This window comes from Phaethon lepturus, unplaced genomic scaffold, assembly GCF_000687285.1.
Source record: "Phaethon lepturus isolate BGI_N335 unplaced genomic scaffold, ASM68728v1 scaffold14768, whole genome shotgun sequence".
In the NCBI taxonomy this organism is placed as follows: Eukaryota; Metazoa; Chordata; class Aves; order Phaethontiformes; family Phaethontidae; genus Phaethon; species Phaethon lepturus.
Window position 1 is genome coordinate 16739 of NW_010557025.1, and position 20534 is coordinate 37272.

General features: G+C 40.5%; 1 protein-coding gene across 1 annotated transcript; it reads left to right on the forward strand.

Annotated features, from left to right (window-relative positions):
* Positions 1 to 264: 264 nt before the first annotated feature.
* Positions 265 to 16747, forward strand: METTL11B (methyltransferase like 11B). Its single transcript, XM_010292648.1, has 4 exons — positions 265 to 508; positions 7854 to 8029; positions 13584 to 13833; positions 16473 to 16747. The coding sequence occupies exons 1-4, from the start codon at positions 265 to 267 to the stop codon at positions 16745 to 16747; spliced, it is 945 nt and encodes a 314-aa protein (XP_010290950.1).
* Positions 16748 to 20534: the final 3787 nt, after the last annotated feature.

Consider the following 20534-nt stretch of genomic DNA (forward strand, 5'->3'; position numbering starts at 1 on the left):
GCTGAACAGATTAGGAAAAGTGTAATTGAATTAAAGCCTCTCTTTTTTGGAGTAGATATACTTTTACCCTGGCTAAGCAATTTCCTGGTTGAGTTTTTTATCACTTCCCAGCACCTGCTCGTTTCAGAGGGTGACACTCCAGAGATTACTCTGAGCCAGTGCCAACAGCCAGCATTTCTCACTTGCCTCTCGCCCGCCTCCACCCCCTGCACTGCTCTAGACACACACCCCTATATAGAATGACAGCACATTGCCACAATTTAAATGACACTGTCACTGCCTCCTTGGAAGGACAGGTCCTCCAGAGAGCACCAGCCACAACGACTGTCCACTCTTGCAAAAAAGGTCTTCATCATGGCGTATAAAGCAGCACATTTGGCTTTTAAGTCACGCTGGCACAAGACAGATGAAGAACTCTGTCGGCACAGCATGTCCTTTGTCTTGCATAAGGCAATCCAAAATGACTTCTTTCAGAGTTACCTTTATCTGCTGGAAAAGCTTCCCCTGGGTGAGTAGCTGGTGGGCAGGAGCGTCTGTGTGAGTGTGTGACCGTGTTCCAGAAAGACGTATCATGTTAGATGGCAGAGTGCAGACTAATTAATGAAGCAAGTAGTAGTTTTGAGAAGACCTGATAGAGAGAATAGTGCTAGCTATAAACCATTAGGTATTTTCTCTGTCAGCTGCCTCTAATTCAGTATTCTGTTGTTTTGTCTAAATACTCCAGATTGTTAGAGGAGGGCAAGGGAAGGACCACAAGAGGGAAAGGAAGTTTGTTTTCTGGCTGATGATACCTTTTTTTGTGACTGTTTAAATAAAACATGTATTGACCTGTTGGGAACTTGGAAGGACAAATGCAAAACTAGCAGAGCTGACAGGCCTTACTTTCTGTTGCGTGATATCTGTTTTGTTATCATTCATGTGTCCTTAGCCTTGTCATATGTATTGTTTTGGACAAGTGCTTGAAAGGTAATAATTTTTAGCTTTTTTTTCCAAGAGTCTCTGTAATCCAGATCTCTGCAGCAGGGTGTCTAACCTACTGTTTGTTATCTGGGAGGAAGATGCTTACAAAATGTTTGTTTATAGCCAAATTTCAGTGAAAGCCCCTGGTAGTGGATGCCAAGACATTTTTTTTTAGTTGCAGAAAAGGAACGTTCATTTCTTATGAAAATTTGACCCTGATTAAGAAACAAAATTTCCCCAAGACAATATAGCTAAAAAGTAGATTTGACCTGATTCTGTATTATGTTAGCATTGACTTTTTAAGCAGAATTATTCAGCCTCCACTCAATGTTAGAATTGGAGGAATTTAAGATTGAAAGTATGTGCCTGTGTGACTTGTTAAACGGCTGTTCACAGTGAATTCTTGAGGGCTTCTTCCTCATTGAAAGATCCATTTAGGCTAGTGCATTATCTTACCTGATTGTATGAAACTATACAGACGCCAGTGAGAAATCTACTTAAGATGTTAGAATTCATGAGTCCTGTAAAAAGAAAAAGCATTTCATGTCATCATAGTATTTTGATGTGGCTTTTCACATACAGCAATATCTGCAGCTATCTAAAATGAAACATGGAAGATAAATACTCCTATCCCTAATGCTAGGAGGCTATGAACGGCAGAAAGGAAGGAAAGACGGAAAGGAAGGGAAGTTAATTATAGGTCAATGTAATCTCAAGAAGTCTATGAAAATGTTATTCTTTCATTTGTTTTGAAAATAAACACAACATGATACAAACTGAGTTGCCTACAATGTAACTGTTAGTCTGAGTACTATTAGAACATTTTAAAGCTAGAGGGTAACATTATGAACATCTAGCTTAGAATTTCACATAAAAGTTCCTGCATCATGCTTGTAACTTATGACTGGGTCACAGTATATATTTATGAAGACAGAAATACCTTGGTTTAAGGGCTGCAAATGACTGAGAATCCATCAGTCCATCATTAAGCTGTTTCCAGGCCTAATTGCTTCACTCTTGTAAAACTATATTTTATTTCACGTCTGAATTTTATTTGAATTTCCATTCCCAGCCAATAAACTTCATAAAATGTTCCTATCAGACTAAGGATCCCCTCTGCCAGGTTTTTCATTACCCAAATCATTAAAACTTCATTAAAGAGCTTTCAAGCTTATTGCCAGTGTAACCAAATTAGTTTGACTCCATGGAAAAGGCACTGTGAGTCCAGCATTCATGTGAACATGCAGTATGTCTGTTACTCTGTGGTTATCGTCCTGGAGTAAAAGCATATGTAAGGACAGGTACTGTGGGGTAGCTCGTACTTTATGGATATACACATCCAAGAAACTTCACAGCATGCTAGGATGTCGCAATCTGGATGGGTGGACAATCAGATAGGTAAAAAGTGGTTGGGTGATTGGGCTCAGAAAGTTGTCGTCAGATCTTGAGGTCAGTGGAGTACCACAAGAGTCTGGCCTGGGACCTGTCATGTTTAAAATCTTTATCAATAACCCTGGAGGAGGTGAAGGACTACTTGCTCATCATATTTGCAGATTGTGGCCAACTGGCAGGACTTGTCCACAAGTTCTAGGTCAGGACTGCTATCCAGAGGCACCTAAATAGGCTGTAGGAAAGAGACAGTGGGAATCTAGTGAAGTTCAGTTTCAGTGAAATATAAAGGCAAATGCCAAGACCTGCACCTAGAAAGGAAGAACCTTTGGCAACAACAACACGGCTGTGCAGTGGCTCTCTGGAGAGCAGGCCTGCAGATAGGGTTTTGGTAGAAGCAACTGAACATGAACCAGTGTGTCCTGGCAGCAAAGGCAGCCAGCAGTATCCTGGGCTGTACTAACCAAAGCGTAGCTCGTTCATCAAGGGAAGTGATTATCGCCCCTTATGCAGCAGTCATTAGACTATATGCATGGAGTCTTGAACTCCCAATGCAGTTGGATGACGTCCAAGGTGGTGAGGGAACTGGAGCACACGCCCTGAGAAGAGAGACTAAGGGAACGGGGCATGTTCAGACAGAAGAGGCAGCTTCAGGGAGACCAAATACCAGCCTGCCAGTACCTACAAGAAGATCATGAAGAAGATGGAGCTGAGCTTTGCACAGTGGTGTGAGGCAGGAGGACAAGAAACAGTGGCCATAAATGGAAACAAAAGAAGTTCAGACTGAATATAAGGAAGGACTCTTATGGAACAGGTTGCCCAGCGAGGTCATACAATTCTGCATCGCTGGAGGCTTTCAAAACCTACCTGAATAAAGTCCCAGAGAACCTCATCTGACCTCATGTCTGTCCCTGCTTTGAGCAGAAGTTTGGACTACAGACCTCCTTAGGTGTCTTCCAACCTGGATTATCCTGTGATCCAGTGCTTTCTGTGATGGAGAGGACAGAATGTGGCAGGTCTGAACATCTCTACAGAATGCCATTTTCTGGTTCAGTTCAGAGTGGAACGGAGCAGAATCAACTGAACTTTTCAGGCTTCAAGACTAACTCCAGATACCTCTGTGTAAATAGTATTAAACAACTAAAGCAACACTAAGACTGTGACCTAGCAGGGTAGTTAAACGTGTGCTTAACCCTAAGCATGAATAATGACACTGAAATCAAGCCTCACATTGAAACTTGCAGTGCAGCCCAGGGTCAGCAAGGTAGAAAGTTTGCTTCAAGCTATGCTAAGTCCACACTCCCCCCACTCCATTGCTAGCTTCAGTGGTAGAGCACTTAGGCATGTTTACCTATGAACTGAGCATATCTGGTATCACAGCCTGCTAAAAGAAACATGTCACTTTTACAGACCAGGGTAACGTTTATAAATAAAAGACATGAGTAACTTTAGGCCCTGATCCAACAATGTACTTAAATGGGTGTGAATGCCCTTAAGCCCAGTGGACTTTAATGGAGCTATTCAGATGCTGGAAATTATGCATGTGTTTACATGGGCCATGGGACTTGGTGCCAGTGGGTGAGATCTGCAGTGGAAAATTCAGATGATCAGACCATAGAGACAAATATTCCCGTGTGTGAAGCATGTGTCTGTAAGTAAAATCTGCTTTGGGCGTGGGCTGATGTTCATCCTCTATAAAACAGATTTTAAATGGTTCTTTGACCACAGTAGAGAGGTGAATTCTACCCTGTACCCAGATAAATTATTTTTCGACTGATGCACAAAGCAGATGTTGCATTTAAAACGGAATACTCAGCCAAACTGGAATTAGTTCAGTATCTTGCAGAAAGCAGTTGGAGCCGCAAAATAATGTTCACAAATAAAAACTTCAAAAGAATTACTTGCAACATTTACTTCTGCCAGGAAATTTAGATGAGTAAACCCTGCAACCAAGAACTGTAAGACAGTCTACTGCAGGTTGGGACTGCACCTGGTCTTACGTATTAAGCGGTCCATTTCTCTAGAGGTTTAGATCAGATGCACTGGGAAACAATTGAACTGATCCATAAGAAAATACTAGAGAGAAAGTTTTGGAGGCAAGGGCAAAAAGGCTTAGATAGATGCTCTCTATCTAGTCCAGGGGCTGGCTGTAGGTCACCACTCTGCATCCAGACTGTGTTTGCAGCAACTGAAAATAATTAACAACTCATGACACTGGAGTGACCTTTAGGGACCCAGTTCCTGTGCTTGGCCTGCTTTTGCAGTGGGTTTGTTTTAACCATCTCGACTTGAGGGACTTACCGGTAGATTCAGCTGAGGGACTGTGTGTGCCATGAAAAAAGTTTCTTCTTACTTTACTAGAAACACATTTCTGATGTTAAACCTTACAAGTTACTTGCCTTAACACTGAAAACCTTGTCTGTGAAAAATGTCTGAGAGACTTGCAGCCTCCATCATCCTATCCTGCCTATGCTCTACTTTGCAAAGTTTGTTGAAATCAGGCTGTATATCTGTAACAGACCTCACAAGTATTTCATTTCCTGATGCATGAGATAGTCCCACATGTGTCATAGAAAGGGAGATGCCTCTGGCTAGACAGGTCCCGTGATGAGGGGGAAGCATGCTGGAGCTGAGCTGCAACACGAACTGCCACCAAGGGCATGTGTGCCTCCTCACGCTTCTCTTTTGGGGTAGATTCCTGCAAGCTGGCAAACCTTCTCCCTCTGGTCCTGCTGCTGGAAGCCCACATGCCAGGCACAGCTGCAAGGCAGATCAGAGGTGAGGTTGATTGGCTGTGTCTGGAAAATTGGGTTGTGCATTAGGAGAGTTGGCAGTGTTGCAAATTCGTGAGAGAGAGGAGTAACACTGAAGGAACAAGAGGTGGAAATCATGTCTTTAGATTGCACACTGGATGAGTGAGACTGTGGGTCCACAGGAGAAGACTTTGGGTACAGTGCCACCCTTTACGTTAGGATGCCTTCAGGTGGGAGACTTGCATAAAAAGATCTTTGCAAAGTTTGATGCATAGAGAAGACCTTATGGACGCTAGCCCAGAGCTGGTTTTGCATGCCAGCATGTAAGGCAGGGCTCTGCAGCCCCAGGTGGCCTGGGAGGAGCTGCAGTCAGCTGGTGTATGCATGCAAATCCTGGCAGGCATTCTGCAAGCCTGATACTGGTTCTGAGTGAGAAATCTGAGAGCACACACTACAGATCTGATATCCTGAGCAGCATATCATCCCCATGTGTTGCCTTGGGTCAGGCTTATGTTTTGAGTAGAAGGACTCTGAATATTTGTTGTTCATTGTTCATGCTGCCAGCTGCCTGCAACACCCTGTCCTAGTGTGCAGACAGCCTGTAAATGCCTTTCCTTTCAATCTAACAAAACAGGATAAATCACTGTCCCTTGATAGGTCCATTAAACAAGCCCTAGAAATCATCACTGGAGTCTTATGTGGAAGATCTTGCAAAGGCATCATGCAGGAATTCAGTTCTGTTCTGGAGAGGCTGGCATCTGAAATGGAGAAAAAAGGGACACAGAGAAAACAAGATGGTGCCACTCCCAGGGGAAGATGAAGATAATTTCCTGGAAGAATCACAGCCACCAATGGACTCTTTTTCCAGGCTCTGGGAGCCACCCTGGCCATGTGCTGGGGATTGCCTGCTGCCCACTTCGTATTAATTTCTTCAGCTAAATGGTTTCTTCTGAGTATGTGAATATAATCAGTGGAGTGTGTAAAACTCCCAGGTTTGACCCTTGCTGGGCTTAGTGCTTCTTGTGGTATAAATTTCTCAGGCATAACATAAATGTGTAATGGATTAAAGCTTTAATAGTATCCGTTCAGCAGTTGACTTAAGCAGGTGATGACAAGAGGGGCTGGTAATGCTGCTTTTGTTGGATGAAGGATATGCTGGGCATGCTGCTTATGTGTAACCCAATAGCACTATTCTGTTCTGAGTGGTCCTTGGTGGTAATTATTCCCTATCCTACTTCCTTTGTCCCCCCCTCATTTGCCTCCAAAATGTCATTCTCCTGCTGAGGATGGGCAGGCACACACTTATCATTCCCTGCTGAGCTTGCTTGCCCTCAATAAATACATTCCAGGCTTATATTCAAGGCCTCTGGCCTAGCTCTCATCCTCTGCATGGAGGGCATAATTCCTGTTCGCCAGCTGCCGTAAGGAAGGCATGGTCTGTTCAGACTCTTCTCAGCAGCCACCAGCAGTGCTCCCGTGGAAGATAAAGGATGCAGTGACAAAGCACTGCTCTCTGGTCCTTCTGTGTACGCAGCTAGCAGGGAGCTCTCCCTTTCTGTTGTTCTGTTGTCACCAAAAGGTGTTTGCTGCTGGATCATTTCCAGTTCCTCGAACATGCTGGGAATCTTCAGCAGAGCTGGTCTCGCACTGCAAGGTGGTGCTTGCAAAAACTTGTTCCCAGTGTGACTCCATCTCTTCTTATTGCTTAGCTTTCACAGGCAGGCTTGTAGTTGTGTGTTTGTTGGAAGGTCTGTCGTACACACAGGAAAATGCCTGGACACCTGTATGCGCACATGAGACAGAGCTGCTGGCTTCCAAGCAAACTGTGTATGGCCTGCCTCAATCCAAACTTCTGAGCTGCAAAACACAACAACTTTTGATATGCTGATGCACATCAAGTATAGAAACACCCAGGATGGGGAGGATAGACCTCAGGTTTTTAAAGAACAGGGGAAAGTAGCCCTTTACCCAGCAAAGCTCACAGATTTTAATAAAACAGCTTCAAACTTGTGATTGCTGTACATTAGCAGCAAAATAGTCAAGCAGTGAAAAGAAACATCCAAGCCTCTGGCACCCAGGAACTTTCCAGTATATCACCCACTGATTATCTTGCTCCTTGATCTGTGACAGATGAAAATTTAGAACTGTCTCTTCTAAATTTTCTCCCCGCCCTGTATACTCATTTAGTCCTGAAACTACCATCTGCTCTTTGGTTCAGCTTACTTGCAGTGCCACAGAGTGTACAGTATCACTAAAAATAAACCAGAGCAAGTGCCTCATTCATCCACTCTCTTCTTGGTGCACCCTCCATGCAGCTGTCAGTGGCTAGAAAGCATATAAGGAAATCTGCAGAACAGTTCGGTTTGTGATAGCGGAAATGATGACCCAGCATAGCAATAAATGCCGCCCACAGCTTTTCTGGGAGCAAATCAAGCCCCTTACTCTCTTTGGCATGCATGTTCACTTCAAACTTTACATGATTTTTCACTGACATGAAAACATAGTGTGATGACCGAAATTATGCCTGAGCCTGGGAGGCATTGAATTTGTCCAAGGAGGGGCTCTATCCCTTCAAGGTCTTGCAGGATTAAACCCAACACCTTTCCTTCTACCTTTGCTTTAGAAACAGAGGTTTGGTGATTTGAAGTCTCAACTTAAGTTTATAGATCTTCGCCATCATGCCTTCAGAGCAATAAACTAAACCAGAAATATCTGTCACTAACAATAAAATAGTGATTTATCTGCTTGCAGTGAAACTTTACGCTTTGACAAGTCAAGTTATCAATGGGGAGATGCAGTTCTACGCCAGGGCTAAACACTTCTACCGGGAGGTGCCAGCCACAGAAGAGGGCATGATGGGAGACTACATTGAGCTCTCCAATACAGACATTGAATCCTCCAGGGAGTTTCTCAGGAAGTTTGTTGGGGTGAGTCATTTAATCCCATGTTCTGAAAGAAACAGTGGTGATGTGTCAGAAATGACATGCACTATGCCCATTTACATATATTTTAAATGGCACCATATGTCATATTTGATAGACAGTCACAGGTCATAACTGACTCTCATTTGGTCTAGTAATGTATTCTGCCAGGTCATGCATCATCATGAGTATACATTTTGCCTGGCCTTAAGTCATTATTTACCTGTTTTGCATCCTTTTCTTACGCTCCAAAGCTGCAAAGAGGATTGTGCAAGGAGTTCTTATAGCTGTGTTTGGGTGGGAGATTAATTCTCAGTGCAGGACTGGGACCTTTCATGATAAAATCCTTGCTGGCTTCAGTGGGAGATTGTCTGTGCAAATTCCTGCAGTCCATTTGGGAAAGTAGCTGAGACTAAATGCCAAGTTTCTGTTTTGCCTATTTATAGATATTTCTGAGAATGCTGCAACAAAAACCAGCCCTCCTCCCTCCCCGCTCCAAACATTAGAAGTATATAGAATAAGCTACCCATTAGGAAAAATATTTTTTTCTTGAACATTCCTGTGTCACTGGGCACCTTTGCAGGCAGATTTCTGAAGGTCTGTAAACATCTTTAAATGTCTGCTTTGACCTGAGTTACAAAGAGATGCCAAGCGGGATTTTAAAAGCACCTACGATAGCAATATCACTTTGGCATTTAGGTTTCTGAAAATCCTGTTAATGCCTAAATATGTTTTTGGGAATCTGCAAATCTTTAAAAGTGTGGCCGGATGGTTTTTTGACTGCCCTTGCCTCTTCCCAAGGGAAAAGCCCACTAAATTAGCTCAACAACAGTATTGGATGCTAAAAAATCCACAAAGCTGCAGGAAAACAAATTTCTTAAGTTCTCCTGCTCGCTAAAGGACTAGTTCTATATAATTCTACCATAGATCTTTCATTTTCTGCTCAAATGTACAAATTTGGGGTAGCCAGATGACCTTTTCTTAGCCTTAATGATCTACAGTGAGAAAAAAAGCTCAATAGGTTACTTAGATGTTGTGTATAAAAAAAGGGCACAGTTTAAATGGATTGGGGTGGAAAATGAGCGTGACTTAACAACAGACAGAAATCCTGTATAGCAGTGAAGGACAACTGATGGCAAAGTTTGCTATACCTGGTAGAGGGAGGCTTTCGGGGCAGTGAGACAGCAAAACACAGGTGAGCAGCTACATTTTTTAAATTAACAATCATTTGTATTAATGTTAATGCAAAAAGGCTTCACAGCATTTCAAAGCTTCACTGTATCAGGCTTTCTACAAACACAAAATAAAAAATACAAAGGAAGTTCAGCAAGGCAGAGGAACCTGATGGTAAGATGGCATTTTCAGAAAAAATGAAATGCAGCTTATAAGCCTAGAGCCGGCTTAAGGCATATTCCTTAAATTTTACTTCAGTCTGGTTTTAAGGACATTTGTGGAATCCAAGTGGTGCATAAGCGTGTACCTAAGAGAAGGGTTTCACAATTCCTAGATATCATATAGATTCAGTTTCCTGAACGGCAGGTTTATATCACACTGTTACGCTTTCTCCTCTCCAAGACCCAAAAAGGAAAGAACTACAGTCTGTAGTAGAGTTTCACATGCCAAAGACAAATCATACCCAATGCATCAGGTGTGATGACAGATACAAAATACTCCAGAGCAGAGTTCCTACTCCTATTATTAGCCAGGGATAGAAAGGATACTCTGAATGGCCAAGATCAAACAAGAAAAAAAAAAAAAAGGAACAGAAAGGAATCTGCACGTTTTCTAATTCTGATTTAGTTTGTTAAAGCCTGTCCTCTGTTGAGATACAGTCAATTGGTTATGTTACTTATGGATTATTTTCCTTTCTTATTACTGCAATTTGAATCCTACTCAACTAGGTACCAATATTTACTGGCTTTCTGTAGTAGTGACTTTACAGTAAAGCTAATCTGAGTTACATCTTCCCAAGTTTGTGGCTCTATGAATAATTTTTTTTTCCAATAAGACAATCAAGATAGAAAAAAGCTATTTTCTTCACTCTAATATAAACTATACTTTCTTTTTTAAACAGAAGTTTAACAAAATAAGAAAATAGGAAAATTATTTTCAGATCAACTGAACATCTTTCACTTAAATTTTTTTGTTGTTTTACCCTCTGAAAAACTTTTCCCTTTGTTTTCAAGACATACGTCAGTTCCAAAATGAAAAATGCTGTTTAGAAATGAAAAGTTGACAAGTTTTTTTTTTCCTTGAAAGTCGTGAAAAAGAAGTATCTTGACATTTTCAACATCATTTCCCATGTTTTTTGGCTATAACTATTCTCTAGATTTGAAATATTAATTTCACAGAGAGTTTTATTCTTCAAAAACTTTATTTTCTGGCAAAACTGGTGCTCCTTAAAAAGCAGTTGCCCAGTTCCACTCAAATTACCCCTCTTGAGTTAGTTTGGCTGGTGTGGAAATGCCACACAGTGACATTTCCCTTACATGACTGATGTTGCATACCTTCATGTATGGCATTTCTTAGCATGATTCTTAGCACCACTGTAAACTGAGCTACAGATTTCTTTACCGTTGGAGAATTTATCTTGCCTGGGCACATGGAAGGAATTACAGAAAAGACTAAGGACTTCACTTATATTTTAGCCTGTCTCCTTCCCAGGCGAGTCAAACTGAGTTAAAAGTGCCACTGTGCTCAAGTTAAGAGGTTTTATGTGTGTGTGGGCAGAACTCAAACCAAGAGCAACATTACTTGAGCCAGCAGTGCTGTACAGACAAGCTGTAGGCTGTCTTAGGTACAGTCATACCTATGGTTATCAGCAGAGCTATAGCACTGCTTATTTATGGCAATGTATTAATGCCAGTTAAAGCTGTGATGTCCACCTAGACACTGTGTTTTCAAGTGCCTAATCTGGAGGTACTGTATAAAAAAGGAAATAAAGAAAAAAATCCATTAATTCAGGAACAGTTGTGAGCTATAGGTTTGTGAAATAATACAGACAGAGATTATATGAACTTTATAGCTCCCTTTCTGCCCGAAACTCTTTCTCCCTTTCTTGCGCTCAGTTCATCTGCCTCATTGGTTACTTGCTGAAAAGCTTCTTGAAAGTGATTTTTCTCCTGTTTGATCAGGGGGTTGGATAAGATGTTGTTGAAAACCTGATTTTTATTTTTTTTTAATTTAGAAAGAAAAACACTGTGATTTTTACCTATTTCTTGAACTCTGATTTCTTTTTTATCTTACATATCTACACTGCCTTTCTGCCCTTCCAAGACCTGAATTAGCATCAGGAACATACACCACAGCTCTTTTATCCCTAAGGAAATTTGAGAGTGCCCTATTTAGCTTACAGAAGAATTTTTGGATGTGTATGTGTCCTCAATGACAGTGATTCTGAGCCATGGGAAGCAGGTAGTCAGAGGAGCAGTCAATCTTAAATTTTGAAGCCTGTTCTGGCTTAAAATTTTCACTTGTACTATTTTTTTAAATAAGGAGTCTGATTCCGAACTCAATTAGGCTTTTGGGAAAATGATTGCCTTCCAAAGAAAATGTTAATACCCTGTCAAAGCTCTGAGCACTTCCAAACTGAAAATATATTATCTGAACATGGAATTATGTCAACATTTTCATTACAAACGGAGCCATAGTGCTTCACAGGGCTTCTCAACTGACAGACTGATGCTCTTGCTCCCTTTCAGCAAAGTGTGGGATCAGGCTTCATCTCCTGTGATTGTTCCCTTTCCTTCTTCTTGATGGCAAATGGAGATGTGTCATCAAAGGTCTTTGCCATGACGCATCATGAGAGATGAATTCCCAGTTTCGAGTGAGGTACTGCGAGTATAGGTTCTCTGAAGCACAAATGTCAAAGAAGTTATATGGCTTTTTGTTGAATTCTGTTAGTATTCATTAGTAAACCAACCTGGTTTTCTCACCAGCTTTCTCAAAGATTTTTACTTAATCACATGAGTGTAGGCCTGTATATATCTGCCAGCAAACAATGTGGAAATCCACCTTGTAAAGTTCTAAGACACAGCTCCTTCTCCTTTCATGAACTCCTTGTTAGAGCTTAGTCTGGTCCTCAGTAAAAGCCACATGCTCTTAAGCGCAGCCTGTGAATGAAGAATGACTCACATTTTCTGGGTAACTACAAACAGGTAGTCTCCAGAGTCCAATAGGGTTGAAGTCTTGTGGAGTCTTGCACACATCAGGAGATTAATCTTTGTAGATACACAAATTGGGACCAGAAGCCCTGAAGACTGGTGAGAGCCTTTGAGGTCCTTGTGCTCTTTCTACAGTTACTCTGTGTAACCAGATGCTCTGGCGGGCTATTCATAGTCATGTCATTGGCAGTACTGTCCTTTGACCTTAATAATATACTGAATTACCCACTGAAGCAAGGCCAAAAAAGCGGTGAATTATGTGATTTATGCTTGGTCATTACAAAGAGAGTCTCCCAATAAGCAGGAAGAGGAAGGCTCTTCCTGGGCTTATTTCTTCTAAGAGCAGTGAAGTTGCAGCAGGGACTTTGGCCCATAGCTTTCACTTCAATATTCAGTTCCAGGGGACAGGGAAAAGGTGTTTACATTTGCTTTTAATGTATTTGTTTAACTGATAACTTTGGCCAGGGGAGCTCCAGTCCTACAGTCAGTGCATGTACAGACTTAAAATTTCTGTTTTACAGAGCAGCAGCAGGCTCTTAAGAGCCTTTTTATAGCTAGAATGGAAGCTTTAGGGGTGAAATACAGCTTTCATTATAAAGCTCCTTTTATAGTGACTCATTATTTTCTCATAGACATAGCCTTTGTGCCACATATTTTCATGTCTGATCTCTGTCCAGAGGTGGTATTTATGAAGAAAAAAGGAACAGTCAAGCAAAATCTACTTAATAATCTTTCTTGTCGTCATACCTGAAGAAGAAATTCTGTATATACTCCAGTCCAAACTTTTTGAGTTTTCATAAGTTACCTACAACTCCAGGATCTTTGTTCAAACACAGCTTGTTTTGAAAACTGCACTTTGATCCCAAGGATGCTGTGTATCTGCAGAGATTGGGCACCTTGGGAGTTTGTACTGCAGAAGTTACTTCTTGCATGCAGTACTTGGTATATGCTTACTTTTTTGTTAGGCCTTTACATGGCTCAGAATGAGGCTTGTCTAGCCACGTAGTTAGCTATGAGGTATGAATATTTGACAGATGATATTGCAAGGACTTTACAAAGACCAGCGGATGTTCTGAGAAAGCTAGGAGCTTGTGAGAGATTGTGTCTCTTCTTATACCAGGCAAAAACTTAAATTACAGCAATAAATGCAGGGCTGCAATGAGGAAGTTCCATCAACAGCAGCTTGGGAACACAGCAGCCCACCTCAGCTCACACAAAGGTACCCAAAGCTGTATTGATACTGTCCCAGGTTCTTATCAACCTTGCAACAGCCCTGCACAAATAAGGAGACAAGACATGAGGCTTGGGTGACTAAAGACCATAGCGGGTAACACAGTTGCTATGATTTTATCAGATGATATTTTTCCGATTTCAAACTATTTTCTTGTATCCCACAGGGGGTGGGGAAAGCTGGCACCAACCGCGCCCTGGACTGCGGCTCTGGCATAGGTCGTATCAGCAAGCATGTCCTGTTACCAGTTTTCAAGAGCGTGGAACTGGTGGATATGATGGAGAATTTCCTGGCTGAGGTCCCGAACTACCTACAGGGCAAGGAGGACAGAGTAGAGATGTATTATTGCAAAAGCCTCCAGGAATTCACTCCAGCCCCACAAAGATATGATGTCATCTGGATTCAGTGGGTTTCAGGTTAGTTCAGCATGATTCATCCAGCCCAGCATCTCAGAGAACTATACAGCCTGTGCTAAAGTTTATGTTAAAAGAATGGTGCAGCTGTAAAATGATGTTCTCAAATCTTTGGGACTGCTTCCTAAAATCTCACAAGAGACTTTGGAGAGTTCTCCCCAGCTCCATGCACAGTGGGTACAAATCAGGTTGGATTTTCAGGTCACGTACTGGAGGGAGGTACATTTTCTTGGAGAGTAGTGCACCTGAGGAGTAGGCCTTATGTATGGGTTTTCTTGAGCAGGAATCCACCTTCTTAGATGCCAAGTGCTGCAGACAGATGCATGGGGTTGGCCTCAGCTGTGAGCAGGGATTTCTGAATCTGATGATTGTCCAGACTTGGGCATATTTCAGGAAACAATATGAAAAAAGCCGTAGTGAAATCACCAATACCTATAAACCAGATCATGTCTTATACGTGCACTGATGATCAAACAGGTTCACTTACCTATGTCCCACAATACCCCCTTCATGGGTACTGTACAAGAAATACCTGCTGCTTCTCCTGCAGTCACCCCAGTGAATGCCCTGCAGCATTAAGAGCAGCAGACTGGCAATCAGATAATGTGGGCTATGTTCCTCAAAAAAAAAAAGTAGTTCTTAATCTTTTCTAGAAAACTTGCTGCAGTGCCTAACTGTCCTTCCAGAAAGGTTCCCTTCTAATTTGTGAACCTAAGTGTCCATGGTGCAGCTTCAGCTAGCAGAAGTCATTATTCTAAAGCACAAGAGGAGGCCTAAACAATTCCTTCTTTCCAAAACCCTGGAGAGAGATAGTTTCTTGCTAGGCAAAAAGAAAGGTAAAGGTAGAGAGATTAGCACAGGAGATGGTTTTATTCAGAAACACTTATCTGTCCTCTACACATAGTCTTAAAAAGTAATGAGCTTCTTAGAACAGGTCTTTATAGCTGTACAAGCAAATTGCTTCAGAACAGTGTCATTATCCTTTGTATTTTTGCTTTTCTTGAATACCAGTCATTGCAGTAAATGTAGCTCCAGCCTCATCTTTTGAGCAAATCTAAGTCAACATGAGACTGAGTGAGCTAAGACTTTTCTGAGGCTGTGCTGATCAGCTATGTGGCTGCTAACAAAGCGAGCATATGCCTTTTCTTTAGCATAGACACAGATCTGAATCTCCTTCCTCCATCAATTTCAATTAAATACGTAGTGATCTTAAGTACTAATCAAACTCCTGCCCCTATCTTGAATTTGTCTGCGATATAGGCCAACAAGCTCAATGCTTTTTGGTGGAGTGAGGGCAGGACTGTATGGTATAGAGCCACACCATGAAGATCTCATTTTCTTAGGAAACTAGGCTAAAAGCTAAGTTAAGAGAGCATTAAGTTCCCAATTAGGTGCTCAAAAGTTTCAATGAATCTTACCAATGCAATCTTGATTTGTCTTATGTATGAATAAGCATATGAGCCCAGGCTGTTATTTTATGAAAAAATAAAAATGCAAGTTTACATTTCATCTAGAAGTTACCATTTTCCTTCAACTTGAAAGGTATTCAGCTTTAGGCTTTGAGACTTTTTTCTTTTTCTTTTTTTGGGGGGATGGTTAAAGAAACCTGACATGCTATGTCAAAATGCGGTTTTGAAATGACAACTTCCATTTATAAAAGTTTAAATCTTCCATCAAGAAAACTAAATATTTTGACTAGAAAATAGAAACTTTTTTTTTCAAGTTCTTTATTCAGTTTCTGACCACCTGTCCTTTTTAATTCATTTTAGATGTTTCACATGTGAGAGCTCTCATTTTGCTCTTCTCTGAGCTCTGCACTACTGATCTCAACATAACAGAAGTATTGATCTTTGAGAAGGAAGGATAAAAAACACAATCTCAATAACATATTGAAAAAAGTACTGTTTTTAAATGTATATGGTATATGCAGAAATCACAACAGTAAGGGGCGATATAAAGAGTTTATTTGGCATTTTGGAAGGTCTTGCATTCCTCACTGGATCTTTGATCCAGAACTTCTTTGATGGGTACATAATGTTACATAAAGTTATAGAGATTTGTAGCATTAAAAGACAGAAGGGTCTGTTAGATTATCTAGTTTGACCTACTCTGTATCACAAGCTGTTATATTCATTCCTTCACCCTTGTACTGAGCCAGTCATTTGTGTTCAATTAAAACATATCTTGAGAAATTTAACCATGCTTGATTTGAGGACTTGAAGAGGTGGTAAACACCACTTCTGTTGGTAGTTTCCAATGGGTAATTACTTACACTGTTAAACAGTTGTCACTTATTTCCAATATGAATTTGTTTGGCTCCAACTTCCTGCCACTGATTCTTATTATGACTTTAACCACCAGATTAAAGAACACTTCAGCACCCAGTATTTTCACCACTATTCCCATTGACTTCTGTCCACATCTGTTGCTACTATTAATATGCATCCTAAATATTGATTTGAGTTTGTAACTGCTGATCTTGTTGATTTGCCCAAGATTTCATAATTAAATCTGGCAGGACTAGGACTTCTCCTGCAATAAATAGGATATGAAGACTCAGATCAAGGCACCATTCTGACGTGTACAGAGGGAGTCTGTTTGAATGGTTAATAGTGATCTATTTTCCATCTTTCCATCTGTAGGATATCTGACAGATAAAGATCTCCTGGAGTTTCTCATCCGGTGCCAGAATGGCTTGAAGGATAATGGTGTTATCATTCTCAAGGACAATGTAGCCAGGGAGGGCTGTATCCTGGATTGTCTGGATAGTAGTGTGATCCGAGACCTGAACATCCTCCACAGCCTCGTTGAAATGAGTGGACTCACCATCCTAGAAGAGGAGAGGCAGGAGGGATTCCCTGACCAGTGTGTCCCTGTCTGGATGCTGGCCATGCAGAAAGGCCCTGGCCATTCCTGATTGCATAGTGAGGCTGTAGAGACTGGACTATGGATGAACCGCAGGACTGGGGAGGAGAAGAGCATCTACTAGAATCCTTCTAACCATGCACTGCTACTACTACAACTCTAGGGCAGCAATTCCTAAAGGATTGGGAGAGAATTACCATTGAGCCAGCTTCTCCAGGGAATAGTCTGCTTATAAACCTGCCTGCTTCATCATTCTCTCCATTTTTAAAAGCCTTTCTAACAGCTCTTTGTCAGATCTCTCTTTCATTAAGGAGTCAATAGCAGACAAAACTCAGCTAATAGAAAATAATTAGGTCTGAAGTTTCTGTAGTGGCTAATACATTTTCGAGTGTTCTGTATGAGGCATTAACAAATGAGCCTGGTTTTTACTACGGCATTTAAATCTTCTTGGAATTTAAGAAGGATCTGTCAGATCACTGAAGCAGGAAATTCAAATAACTTCTGGAAAACCTAACCCAAATTTTGACTGTCATCACCATCTGTACTTTAAAATATTTAAACCAAAAATGTAAGGAAAGTTTTATCGACCAAAAATGTAAGGAAAGTTTTATCGATTTGTTGGCATCAGCTATGCAGTTTATTTATTTTTGCATTTCTGTCAGTTTGGACAATAAGACAACCTGGTTAATTTTCCATTTTTATCTTCCTGATGTTTCTGCCATAGAACAATAGTGGTGCATAAGTGTTTTTGCACTCCAGGGGAAAATGTAGATGACAAATATATGCATGTTTGCATTGAAATTTTGTGAAAAGATTGCCCCACAAATTACATTCTGGAAAATATTTTTTCAAAATGTTCACAGTGGAAACCACTTGAAAGTTCCTCTTTATTATTCATACCACTGTAAATTTCTTTCTTTCCCACATTCAGAACGTCTGGCACCATATGCAGAGCTAATGGGATTTCATGGGGTGTTAATAGTAAGACTGTAAGAAGAACTAATACAGTATTGTATTAATTAACAACTGTACTAAACTGCAGAGGGTGTTAGTGTAACCCGAAAGCATCTATGATTTATATTCAAACAGCAGCTGTATAAGCCTGGATTTGAAAATACTAACACACATACAATCTCCTTAAGGCTCACAGAAATTACACATTAAGCTTCTTCTCCTCTTCATATAGGCACAGAAAGTGCTGGGGGAGGACAGAAGTTCATTTTGGAAGAAAATGCAGAATTTGAAATTCTGCTTCATTCTGAATGGGCAGAAAAAGGGAGAATTTCTAAATTCTTCATGAAGGAAAACCACACAACCACAGACTTTTCCAAGTTGATTAAAATTGTTCATTTAGACAAAATCAAATGTTTCTTTTGAACTGGGCTTTTAAAATAATTTGCACTTAAAATATTATTAAATGCAGTAAAAAGAAAATTAAATATGGCTTCTTCAAAATTTTAGAAATTAATGATAATGTTAGAATGGACTGTTCTGACTCTGTCAGAATTTTTATCATGTTTTATTCCCCTGAAATGCAATTCTGGCAAAACTTATCAGACCTTTTAAAGAGTTGCATTATGACAAACCTCCATGTTCTGATGGAAAGAGTTTCTACAGAACATCCTCCACATGACTGTAGGCATACTTGTCTGTGTCAAATATTGTCATCTGTGTTAGATTACCTCACATAGAAGCCTGAAGATAACGAGATCAGGGAACCTCTCAGCTGGATTTTAGTACACTTGGCCATCCTTGGATAACAAATCTCTAGTTTTGGTTTTAATTGCATAACTCCTCTTCTCTAAGCAATATGGTTGCATATGTTGAGAATTTCCAATTTATGGCAGAGGGCTTCCTGCAGTCAAATCTTATCTAGTAATTGTTCTCTTAATGTGCCATTGCTGATTGTAGCATTAAGGAAAACAACCCTGGTGATTTGGTGAATATTCTGGCATGTCATATAACCTAGAAGCCTATGATTCCCATGACACAGATGCTTCTGGAACGTTTTGGCTAATTCTCCATTCTAATGAACTGGTAGTGGATGTAGATTTTGTAGATAACATTGTTAAAAACCCTAGGTGAACTCTTACATTCTGGAATTGTCCCCAGGACTAAGTGCTTCAAATTCCCTTTAAGCCACTACAATGCATTTATTCTGCCAAGCCTGCTAAAAGCTGATGTGGTCTTTGCATGCCTGTGAGTACGTGCAGATATCTGAAGAAAACCCAGTCATTTGTTTTACAGGAAAGAGGCATCAGTCCTATAGTTAGTAACACTGGTTAGCAATAACAGGAGAGTATTTAAAAGGCCTTTATGTGGATTACAAATTAATTTGTCCTTCACCATTTTTTTCTTCCAGTCAGAGATGTTTGCCATGGTGCAAAATACTTGGGGACTTCTGGAAATCCTAGTACAATCATGTTTGTGCCAGGCATATCTGAATGGTGTTGGTCACTACAATGGTGAGAGAATGGCATTGTGGAAATAGGGAATTAAACTATTTTATACAAATCTAAACAGCTGCCACATCTCACAGGGCAGAATATATCAGCTGTTCACATACACACTGGAGTGGGTGCAGTTCAGTAATGAGAGACGTGGTTCCAAGATGGATATAGAATGTAAAGTGGTTTAGCATGAAAGGTAGAATATAAATGACTGGGGTTGTTACCAGTGAAATACATTTTTCAAGGTAAAAATGTTCTTCCCGTATTTTGTACAACTTTCCTATTTGAATTTCCAGAATACATATACATTAACATAAAATGAAAATTGGTTCCCTTAACTGTGTGAGAACAGGGACAAATAAAATCTTAATTTAGTAGAAAACCCCATATTTCATGGTTCCCACATTCCTGGAAATTAATGTTTCATGGCTATGTTGCTTCCACAGTAAAATATTAAAGCTTTTCTGGTGACATAATGAACCTCAATAGTAAAGAAACACAAGCCTTCCAGGGGCTTAAATGCATGAGATCGCTGCAGACTGAATAATATTTTTGTTTCCTCCTTTTCCAAGGTATATTTTAATTCAGGAACTCCCAGTAAACCAGTGTAGGCCACCCTTAGATGTTCATGAATTTGGGTAAGGGCCATTCTTGACTTAAAAGTTCTCTGGACTTTAGCATAGGAATTATTATTATTGTTATTGTTATTATAGAATCACAAATTTCAAACAGAAGATCTTGCTCAGAAATCATCTATGTAGTTGCTCTTTGGTGTTCAAAGACTAGATAATCATCTCAGTTTCTCTGCCTTAACTTTTAGGTTATTTAAACCATGCATTTAAAGAAGTCTTTAGCTCATCAGATTGCAGTGCAAGTTTGAACCCCATTTGTTTCGTGCTCATTTAAGACCTGTTCCCGATCTTGATGTTACGAGAAATTTAATCCAAGATCAAGACCCTGGCTGAGGCAAGGTTCGCAGAACATTCACAGGGTCCTTCAAGCTCAAGCCCTCATTCACCACTGACAGGTAATTAGTGAAATATCCAATTAGTCCTTCAATCAGATGTTTCTCCTAGGCAACCACTACTCAAGTAAATGCTTAGGCAAAGTGCAATACAGCCTACTTCTGACATGTCACCATCAAAGCTCTTGCTAATGCTTGCTTTCCCCATATCAGATCCAGTATTTTTATTCTGTGTGACTGAAGACCAAGTATTATCTTTACTATATGAACATAAGGTTCCTTGCAAAAGAGGTCCTCAAGCCCTGACAGTAGCCCCCAAATGCTACTGCAACCCAAACACAATGTAAGGAAGCAATTATTAACAGCAGTCTGAACAGCAATCCCAACTGTGCAGCTCCAGCAATCATCAATGCTCAAGCTGTTCA